This window comes from Alligator mississippiensis, chromosome 1 (genome assembly GCF_030867095.1).
Source record: "Alligator mississippiensis isolate rAllMis1 chromosome 1, rAllMis1, whole genome shotgun sequence".
Taxonomy (NCBI): domain Eukaryota; kingdom Metazoa; phylum Chordata; order Crocodylia; family Alligatoridae; genus Alligator; species Alligator mississippiensis.
The window spans coordinates 468,313,607-468,324,650 of NC_081824.1; the positions used below are offsets into that span (position 1 = coordinate 468,313,607).

Genomic DNA, 11,044 nt, shown 5'->3' on the forward strand with positions numbered 1-11,044 from the left:
AATCTTGTAACAGCTCAACGCTGATACAGAAAAGGAAGAAGGTGAAGAATTTGAAGACAGCATGGATGTGTTTGACGATAGCAGTTCCAGTCCTTCTGGTACTCTAAGAAATTATCCACTGACCTGCAAAGTCGTTTATTCCTATAAGGTTTGTATTTTTTTTTTTAAATCTCAGTCTGTTATCCATGGGAAAGCTGTGAGGCAAACAGAACAAATGTTTATGATACTAAATGTCTGGGGGAAGTTTGCCTGAGTAAGTAAATGTAATTATGAAACCTGTTTAATGTGTCTGATATTAAATAGGCAACCTGTTACAGCATAATCTTAATAAAGTTAACAAACTGTTAGCAGGTGTAAATACATTTGTTACAGGGGTGTTGGTTGTAGCAGTGTTGGTCTAAGGACAAAGGCAGACAAGTAAAATCTGACATCTTTTATTAGACCAACTCAAATAGTTGGAAAATTTCTTCTTTGCAAGCTTTCAGGTATAACTACTCTTCGTCAGGCTAAGGAAGGGTACTTGTACCCAAAAGCTTGCAAAGAAGAATTTTTCCAACTATTTGAATTGGTTTAGTAAAAGATATCAGATTTTACCCAAAGAACCTTGTCTGCAATAAATTTGTTAAGCACATTCGGCTTCAGTTCAACAAGGTACTTAAAATGCATGCTAATATAAAGAGACAAGTGTCCCACTGAAGTTAGTGGGAATTGCTCCCTATGTTAAGAGTCAGGCATGTGTTTTAAGTACCTTGTTGCATCTGTCTGGTACATTTTGTATGTATTTCGTACCTATGCATCCTTTTTTAGGCTGTGTGTATGCTAGGAGTACTTTACTGGTATAGGAATACAGGTGCACTGTACTAGCAAAGTCACTGTTTTTGGGCAAGACAAAGTTATACTGGTGAAAACATGGCTGTGTTGACTTCTGCTAACAGTGCTGTGTCTGGCAGAGATCACACCTCCTCGCATGCTTCACTGAAATAACCGCGCCAGCAGAAATCAGTAGTGTCAATTTGGCCTTAGCATAATAAGAATCACAGAACTAAATGGGCTTGCACATATTGGGGGATGTTTCTTTTGAACCAGCCCACCCTCCTTGGCTGGAAAGGTCCCTTAAAACTATCTGCCTATGAGCCAAAAAACCTTTACTGTTCCCAGAGGCATTTTTAAAGTATTCTGCATTAAAAGATTTTGCATTTATTATTCATTAATTTCTAAAAATTATCCCTTGTGTGCGTTTCTCTGCCTGGTGTGTGTCATGCCATTCCTTACTTTGTACGTGACCTTCCTTTTGTTCTAGGCTTCTCAGCCTGACGAACTGACCATTGAGGAACACGAGGTATTGGAAGTGATTGAAGACGGAGATATGGAAGACTGGGTAAAGGTATTGTTTTCTTCGCTCATTTTCATCTCATTATATCATTTTGAAAGCAAGGGGGGATCAGCACTTCTCATCATGGTCTTACTGCAGTGTGCAGAAACTAAGTCCTTTCCATCCCATTTGCTTACAGGCACGAAACAAAGCCGGCCAAGTGGGTTATGTGCCAGAGAAGTATCTGCAGTTCCCAACATCCAACAGCCTGTTGAGCATGCTGCAGTCTCTGGCAGCACTGGATAGTCGGTCACACACCTCCAACAATTCAACTGAAGCCGAGCTAATCTCAGGCAGCTTAAATGGAGATTCCAGTGGTGAGTGTCAATAGAGAGCGCTGGCCGATCGATTTTATTCATGAAAATGTTGTGATGAGCGTTGTCCACCCAGATTTCTTCTTCCTAACAGTGATGTTAAGGCAGGAACTCTTTCCTTGCCTGAAGGCAGCCATTCCTATCAATCACCATTCTCATATTTAGGATCTCCTTAATTTATCCAGGACCAGCTGCGATTCCCAACATTAAGCCAGCAAAAGAAAAATGAAAATCGTGTCCAGTGTAGCAAAGATGCCGTGCTGTACACAGAGGAAACACTCATTCTAATTCGTTTTTTTTTCTGTCTCCCATCTATAGTCTGTTTTGTGAAAGCACTTTATGATTATGAGGGCCAGACAGATGACGAGCTGTCCTTCCCAGAAGGAGCAATCATCCGTATCCTAAACAAGGAGAACCAGGACGATGATGGTTTCTGGGAGGGTGAATTCAATGGGCGTGTTGGGGTTTTCCCTTCTGTGTTAGTGGAAGAACTGACAGCCTCAGAAAATGGGGAGACTCAGTGGATTGGAGATCTTCAGGTATGTAAAGAGTAAATTGGTTGTTTGTTAAGCACTGGTGTGGCCTTCTGGTGTTCCACAATGCCCTGCATATGGTCAAGGGACTTCTCTACAGCAGGCCCTTGTAGCCTGTTAGTGCTGAGCTTTGATAGTCTCCAAATGCGTTGTGTGATATGGACAGTGGCTGCTATGAGGGTGTGAGGTGCAGAGTATGGAAAACAGATATTCAGGCTTACACTGCCCCTGCTCTCATAACGTAAAAGTAAACATTTACCTTTATTTTCTAAGCCCACATAATATTTATCAAATGATGCATGTTGGCAAATGTCACAGATTTGTGCAAAGAACAAAGGAGTGGTCAGGGAGGAAGGGAAATGAGCCACAGGAGGAAATTCCCAGTCTCCTTCCTGCAATTAATTTGCAGCGTTGAGAGATGAAACAGGATCTGGCAAAAACAGCATTATTGGCTCTTACAGGTCTATTTAATACTTTCACATCTAAGACTGTGCAATACCTTCATGGGTTTTTAGAGGGCAAGACAATTTAGCTGTAGGATATTAACTAGAATTTCATCTCTAATACATATTTTAAGATCATGGCATTTCAAAGACGATATTTTATTTAACCAGGATATCATCATGAAAAATTAAACACTTTCTTGCTTACGACTGTGTTGCTAGAAATCAGAATTCACTGCCTTCACTGCATAGTGATTTGTGTAGTTTTGTTTTATTGTTGCTCTTGAGAAATGCCCATACCAACCAACCTGGGAAATAAGTTCAATCACATTACTAGTAATACAGCTTACATGTCCTCATGGCTTATCACTATCAGATATAAAAATATCAAAGTACAGGCTGTGTTGAAATCAGTAGGAGTTGCTATTTTTATGCAAGCACTTTATAGTTTGGCCCAAATTAAAAGGACACTGATGTTAATACCTTCTGACCAAATGTGTATCTTTCTTTTGTAAAGCATCACATCCCCATGTGATGCTATATACATATTAATACCAGTTTCAGCTTCATACTGTTGCCTTATTGCAGCTATGTGCCTGAATTTCATTATTCTTCCTTTTTGTGCATCTCTGCATTTAAATGACACACACACACTCTCAAACAGTAATAAAACTCATGATCTTCATGTTCAATTTTGTACAGGTGTATTCAGAGAAATGTGCTCCCCCATTTGATACATTTTTTAGAACAATCTTCAGACAATCTGTCTAGATTACCCCTGGAAAAGCAAGGGGAAAAAAATCTGCTCTCAGTGGCATCCTGTGATTTTTTTTTTTTTTTTTTTTTTTAAATCGCTATTACATACCTAGGCTTTCCTTTCCAAATACAGCTGACAAGCATTTTTGTTTGACAAACACGATTTCTTACTAGATGAAAACAGTTGAGATACAAGTACATGTCTGTGTGCTCATAACATTGGCTTAAAACAAATAAAAAGCCTCTCCTCTTTTTGAATACAGGTGTCTCCATCTCCAAAACCTCACAATTCCCTTCCACCGTTGCCACTCTATGACCAGCCACCCGCGAGCCCTTACCATAGTCCGGATAAAAGAGGCTCCCAGAGCTTTCCCAGATCACCATCAACTAATGGTAAGAGATTTTTCTACTAATTCAAGAAACACAACATCCAAATGTTCGTTTGAAATAAAAAATTCCACTTGCAGCGGAAGCATGTGTTTTAAGTGAGGGTTGACTAGTTCAGTAACACCGCAGTGGTTTGGTTTTTATTGTTCACTCTTTCAGAAAACAGTTTCAGTTCGGAGTCTCCTGGATTTTCGCAGCCTCCACGGCTTACTCCGGAAACGTCCTATGGCAAACTGCGACCTGTAAGTCACAAGTGTTGCTGTGCTTAATGATGTGATAATACAGAAACCTGTCCAGATCCTCAGCTGGCATCAGTTGTCATAACTTGAGTGAAAGCAGTGGGATTTACTTTGTTGATGCACCCACTCAGAATTTTACCTACCATGTTCCACAAATACTATTAATGCAATGATTATATTTTGGGTTTTGATTATCACAAAAAAAAACCCCCAAAAAGGAAGGCTGGTTCCCAGATTGGGGACTGTAAAACAGATGCATCAAAAAGCAACAGACATGGATGGGAGCCAATTAGATAATGAAGCAGATTAATAAAATAAAGCTGCACCTATATGAGCAATGCATTATGACGTACATTTAAAGGCATCCTTGGATCCCCATAATTCCCTCTCTGCCTTACGTATATTTATACCATTAGCAAAGGAGATGTTTAGATCTTGCAGGGCAAGATGTAATCTTACATCTTTGGAGGATTGTTTATATTGTATATATCTTATGCTCTTTACAAGCAATATTGTTATCCATGGGTGCATGCCTTACAAATATAGAGAAATAGGAATCAAAGAAAAACATAGGTGCCAAAACAGCTGGATCATGGTATTTGCACTAATGTTTTTCAAAGATTTTGTTGCCAAACACACACATCCAAACCCAACACCCGAGACTGCTGGGTGTTGAAAGGCAAGTCCACTTGCCAACAATCTGTCTGGACACATAAGCCTGTTGGTTTCTTTGTGTTGGGGTTAAGTTCATTTAAACTCAAGTTAATTGAGCTCAGGTTGCATCAAGGGAAATTTAGGTTGGATATTAGGAAGCATTTCTCACTGGGAGGGTAGTGAAGCAGTAGAATAGGTTATCCAGAGAGGTTATGGACTCCCCATCCTTGGAGGTTTTTAAGACTCATCTAGACAGAGCCTTGGCTGGGATGATGTAGCTGGGGCTGGGGCTGGTCCTGCTTTGAGCAGGGGTTTGGACTAGATGTGACCTCCTGAGGTCTTTTCCAACCCTCGTTTTCTACAGTTTTATGATTTATAAACCCTGTGGGTCTTAGTTTGGAGAGCTCCTAAGGTTATGATCCAATACATTTTGTGATGTCTGTGCCATATAAAAAGAGTCTTTGCCAAACAAGGGAGGAGGGAACTAGTTAACTAAAAAATTAAAAACCCATCTGCCGAGATTGTTTGAAATCAACAGCATAGGGATTTTAAAGTTATAAATCAAACCACATGTTATGTTCCAGTAGTTGTATTTTCTGAGCATTATTTTTGATGCACAGTGATTTTGCAGACAGTAATGTCTCTTGAGAGCCATCTCTAGTCTTTCAGCACATAAAATGATGGTTTCTTGTCCAAAGTTTAAGTCAGAATTGTATAACTAAAGTGTCTATGCCCTTATTGTTAACAAATGCCCACAGTTCCCATTGTTTGGGTGCAAAGGCCTGATTCGTTGCACTGTTCACTGGAGCCACACGGAGCCAAAAGAGAATTTCATGTCATCAATGAGTGCTCATCAGAGGAGCTCTTTCTCTACGTTTCACATCCTGGTCTCCTAAATCTTACCCTTCCTATTCTTTGGGTAGTTTTAACACAGTAGGTCAGTGGTTTTCAACCTTGTTTCATTTGCAGACCCCTAAAAATGTTGAATGGATGTGCCAGACCCCTTTAAATTGTAAGTGAGGGTATTCGCATAGTTTTAATTGATCAGAAATAGGGCCTGGTTTAAATTGCAAGCCCAGCTCACAGCACAGCAGCTTCTTCAATCTTGAAGCTCTCCCCACCTCCAATTATGTCCTCTTCCCTCCATTATTGTTTGGCAGTGGGGCCCCTTCGGTCCTCCCACTCGCTGCTTGCTCCTGTTGGCCAAGAGGGGTAAACTCTCGTTTTAAATATGCCGAAGTTTTTGTCTCCCACTGTGCAGCATATTTAAAACTGTGGTTTGCCCCTTCTGGCCATCAGGAGTAAACAGTGGGGCCAAAGGGGCTGTTCCACCAATCAGCAGCAGCTGGGGGGCATGCGGGGGGATCTTCAAGACTAAAGGAGCCACCGCGTTGCAAGCTGGGCCTGTGATTTAAGCCAGGCCCTAATCATAGGCATCTTTCGTGGACCCTTTAGACATCGTCTGTGGACCCCCAAGGGTCTGCAGACCACAGGTTGAAAACTGCTGCAGTAGGTGGGATACAGTTGTGTTTAATGGCATTCTTGCTGGTTTTTTAATGCGTCTTTGCAATGCTTGTTATGCCTCAGCAAACAGATGTTTCACGACAGTGTTACATTTTAAATATGCTTGCTTTAAATAGAATTTGAATCTTGGTATAACATTGCTGATTGCAACATCCAATTTGTAGCAGTGCCATGTGAGCTGTTATGGCACATTTTGAGAATAAGAAGAATTCTTCACAAGATGCTATTAAACCTTAACATGAGGCTCCGGGAAGCGCGACAATAAGTTGTAAGTTGTTAGAGCAGGATGCGGCTAATCGAGTTAACATTAGAGCAGGGGTGGGCAAAATGGAGGATCTGGCCAGCAGTCAAACTCCGTTTCCCAACAGCCCCTGCTTGTGTCGCTGTAGCCCGTTTTCATGGAGACCCCAGCAGCAGTGATGCCATGACAGCGCAGGGCCAGGGTTTCCATGGACACTAGCCCCAGCAGCGCTGGCCAGGCACGCGGCTGGGTGGGGAGCCGCTCTGCGGCCAGGGCTGAGATCTTGCCGCGGTGACAGCGTGGTCCGGAGCCGGGGCAGAGCCACGATCTGCTGCTTGCACGTCCCTGCCTGCGGCATGCAGGCAGTGGATCACAGCTCTGCCCTGGCTCCAGACCACACTGTCACCACGGCAAGATGAGCAGCTCCCTGCCCAGTCACACATCCTGCCAGTGCTGCTGGGGCTGGTCTCCATGGAAACTCTCGCCCCATGCTGTCATGACCCTGCCACTGCTGTGGTCTCCATGGAAACCGGCTGCAGTGACACTGGCAGGGGCTGCTGGGAAATGGAGTCTGCTGTGGGTCCAATCCAGCCCATGCACCGGACTTTGCCTGCTCCAGCATTAGAAGGTCAAAAGAGCATCAGATGCATGTATAGGTAGGTCGTTGGAGTTCAGAGATGCAGTTATAACATCATTGGGTTTGATAGGTCAAAACCCTGACGAAAAACCCATGAAAAGATTAATTTTTTTTCCCTCTTTTTAAAAATTTCTGCTTCTAAGAACAAAGTTCATGAAACAAAATGTTCAAAATCATAACCTCTAACTGATTTCATATGCATTGCTCATTGCAGGCAGGGGGCAGTCCACACAAGCTCCATTCTCACCATTTGGGCGTCTTCCTCCCTTAGCACAAACCAAGATGGGCCAAACAGTGAGCAGAGGAAATACCTTCGGGTACTAGAATCACAGGCCTGATCACTGCCTTTCAGCAGGGTTATTGTAGGTATTGATTGATTGATTGATTGATTGATTGATTGATTCCACCTGGAGCTAGAGGTTCTGGTCCTTTACATCAGTTTTAGTCTATGTAAATAGTCATGAAATGTCCCAGCATCTTCCTGAGAGTCGCACGTGTTCTGACTGTTTCAGGTGCGAGCAGCTCCTCCTCCCCCTACACAGCATCATCGCAGGACGACAGAGAAGATCGAGGACGTGGAAATTACTCTGGTGTAACGATGGGACTAGCTAAGTAGTAGTGCTACAATCAAGGCCAAATGTGGTGTTTGGTCAACCTCGTTTTTAGGCACCTTTGCATGATGAAGACTTTTAATAGAGCAAGGAATAGGGAGGATTTCTTGTGACAGTGACATGCTGGATTCCTTCCCACCATCATGAATATTTTGTGCCTTTTTTGTTTTATATACATCATTCTTCCTCCCTTAGCACAAACCAAGATGGGCCAAACGGCAAGCAGAGGAGATGCCTTGGAGCAGGTTTCTCTTTTGGCTGAAGATGGTCAATTTTTATATGGAGGCTTCAGAGAGAGCCTCATTCATGCAACTTAGTCATAGCATACTTATATCATGTGCATTAGTACAGTATATTACTGTTGCCATAGGAATGTGTTAAAGATTGTCAATTCTTCAAGTAGCAGTACTTGTCTGATTAGATATTAATCAGATCTCATGGAATTACAAAAAAGGGAACAAAAGGATAGGTTTAAAGAGAGGCTGGCTCCTCTTCAGTCCCCTTGATGAAGAAAAAAAAAAAAAGGAAAATAATCTTATAGATAAGAAAAAAGTGCTGGAGACCACATGACATGAATGCACACCTCTTCAATAATTAACTGTTAAACAGAACTAAATGCTCTTTGTATTAATATTTATGCAGTTCATTTAGTAATAGAGTATCTAATATGGAGGTGCTGAATTAGTAGCAACATCTTGTTTCCATAGCATAAACCAACTGGTAGAGAAGTAAGTGAGATTTTTGTCTAGATCTGGAAGTTTGAGTTTCATTTCTTTTTCTTAGCAGATGGGTTTTTTTTTTTCATTTTGGGATCACTTTTATCCCGGTTATTGCCGTGTACTTTATTATCCGACGTTAGCAGTTTATCTTTGCCATCAAAACATCTGGCTAGAGTTAGAAGTTACATTTAGAATATTTACATGCATTATTTAGTTTCCGCATTGGATAGTCCTATAGCATTTCTCCCTGCAAAGCCCATTAACTAGCCAAAATCAGACAACCAGGACATCCCTGGCATAGGCCAGTCCTTCAGACCCCCTTTAGGGCTGAAAGTAAGAGAGGGAATTGCGCTCTCAAATGATTTTTGTGCAAGAAAGAGTTTGAGGACGTCAAGACTAATTTCAGACTGGCTTTCTCTGAGAAAGGAACTGTTGACATTTCAGAGAAATCAGGGTGTGTTGCGTTCTAGCGTGAATCTAGCGATGCGGCGGCTAGTAAAGCGACCAAAACGCTGGCTTGCATCCATAGATGCTTCTCAAGCAAACCCCGGGACGTCATTCTCCCCTTGTACTCGGCCTTAGTGAGGCTGCAGCTGGAGTACTGCGTCCAGTTTTGGGCTCCACAATTCAAAAAGGATGTGGAGAAGCTTGAGAGAGTCCAGAGAAGAGCCACGTGCATGATCAGAGGTCAGGGAAGCAGACCCTACGATGACAGGCTGAGAGCCCTGGGGCTCTTTAGCCTGGAAAAGTGCAGGCTCAGTGGTGATCTGATGGCCACCTACAAGTTTATCAGGGGTGACCACCAGTATCTGGGGGAACGTTTGTTCACCAGAGCGCCCCAAGGGATGACGAGGACGAATGGTCACAAACTACTACAAGATCGTTTCAGGCTGGACATAAGGAAGAATTTCTTTACTGTCCGAGCCCCCAAGGTCTGGAACAGCCTGCCACCGGAGGTTGTTCAAGCGCCTACATTGAACACCTTCAAGAGCAAACCGGATGCTTATCTTGCTGGGATCCTATGACCCCAGCTGACTTCCTGCCCTTTGGGCGGGGGGCTGGACTCGATGATCCTCCGAGGTCCCTTCCAGCCCTAATGTCTATGAAATCTGTGAAATCTATGAATTGCAATGGTAAGAAGGGTGGAGACACCCTTCCTTCCAGATGAAAACATTTGTTTCTATAAATACGATCACTAAATCGTTCTGAAAATAGCAATACTTATCAATCAAGGCTTCAGTGAAAAGGCATCTACAACTTATTTAAGAGCTGTTATATGGGTTATATTGAATGCGCTCTTGTGTGTTCATTTTTTCCTATGTTGGTAAAGTAAGTTTCTACATTTAGTTAACTAACAAGGGCTATTTTTTTTTTGAGGCTGCATTTACAAAATCATTGTACAAGATGTTATCATAAACTTTGCACATCCTTGTAAATCCCAACCCCACCTGGGGCTCTGAAATGTTAGTACTTGCCAATGTCTCTCCTCCCAGTGGGATTTTTAACCAAGAGTGAGGCTGTTGGAAGAAAAAGTTCATCAGCCAGTTGCTAAATCAATGGCTGTCCATTGAAGATCCTTTTCCATGTGTTTTCATTCTTTTGCACCTCTTGTCCTGTTGATCTGTTTGAGGTCTTTTTATGTGTTTATCAAACTTATTCTTAAGTTTAAAAAAAAAAAAAAAAGTTTTTAAAAAGATTTAGCTATTTGCAAAAAAAAAAAGAAAAAAAAAAGCTTCACAATGCAGAAGAAATTCAAGTATTGCCATAAACGATGTTCAAGTTCAATTTCTTTGGCCAGTTTTTCTCTGTCCTTCATAACAGACTTTCAAAATTCAGAAAGTGTTATTTAAAATCTCTTTGGTTGTACTTTAAAATATTTTCTGTAAGAGCTGCTAATTTTATTTAAAAAAAAAAAAAAAAAGAAAAGTTGTAAAAATATGCCTCCTTTTTAACTATGATTTCTTCATACAGGGCATGTATTCAACGTATCATCATGTACAGTGTCAGTACACTGAAAGCATTAGGTGCAAATGCTTTCTTTATATTGGCTGTAAAAAGTTTGTATTTATTATGTATAAAAATGTTGAATAATAAAAAAAAACAAAAACGTGGAACCAACTCCCGAGAGTCTCTTAGTACCAAGCACAGCTGCAAACATGGAAAAACTTGTCTGGAAAGTTTGCATCAGATTTCCACCCAGAGCGAAGAGCAAAACTTCTCACCTCTATTAGGCGCTTCAGTGCCATCTTCCCAATGCAAGCCGTTATTTTGCGTCTCGGTTCATTTTTCATGCAGCCCTTTCTGTTGCCAGTCAAACAGACGTCTAGGTTTGGATGTAACCAGCAACTACGTTTTAAATCAAGACTGTTAGAAATCAGCTCCCCTCTTCACCTTCTGCCACACTGATTCACGATAGCCGGGTCGTTTATCCCTGCTACAGTGGTATCATGGCTGGTGCTTACTGCAGCATAAAACCTGCAGCTTCTTTCAGGCCAGACACTTTGTATAACATCAGCTACTGAAGATGAGGCCTGGATCGCGGGAAGGAAAACTCCTTGTGGTCCACCTGCCGAGGAACAAGCTCTGGTGCCATCCCCGTGAGGTGCTGAGCTCT

The 11,044-nt window shown here is 41.9% G+C and overlaps 1 protein-coding gene across 4 annotated transcripts in view; it reads left to right on the forward strand.

The window, feature by feature from the left end:
* The window catches only part of FCHSD2 (FCH and double SH3 domains 2), a 247,893-nt gene extending 237,349 nt beyond the window's left edge, over positions 1-10,544 (forward strand). For all 4 annotated transcript variants that reach the window (XM_019489811.2, XM_019489837.2, XM_019489744.2 and 1 more), the window contains exons 14-20: positions 14-148; positions 1,301-1,384; positions 1,512-1,689; positions 2,005-2,225; positions 3,682-3,811; positions 3,965-4,047; positions 7,613-10,544. In XM_019489811.2, the coding sequence (XP_019345356.1) occupies positions 14-148; positions 1,301-1,384; positions 1,512-1,689; positions 2,005-2,225; positions 3,682-3,811; positions 3,965-4,047; positions 7,613-7,696 (915 nt within the window). In that variant the 3' untranslated portion in view covers positions 7,697-10,544. The remainder of the gene's footprint in view (positions 1-13; positions 149-1,300; positions 1,385-1,511; positions 1,690-2,004; positions 2,226-3,681; positions 3,812-3,964; positions 4,048-7,612) is intronic.
* Positions 10,545-11,044: the final 500 nt, after the last annotated feature.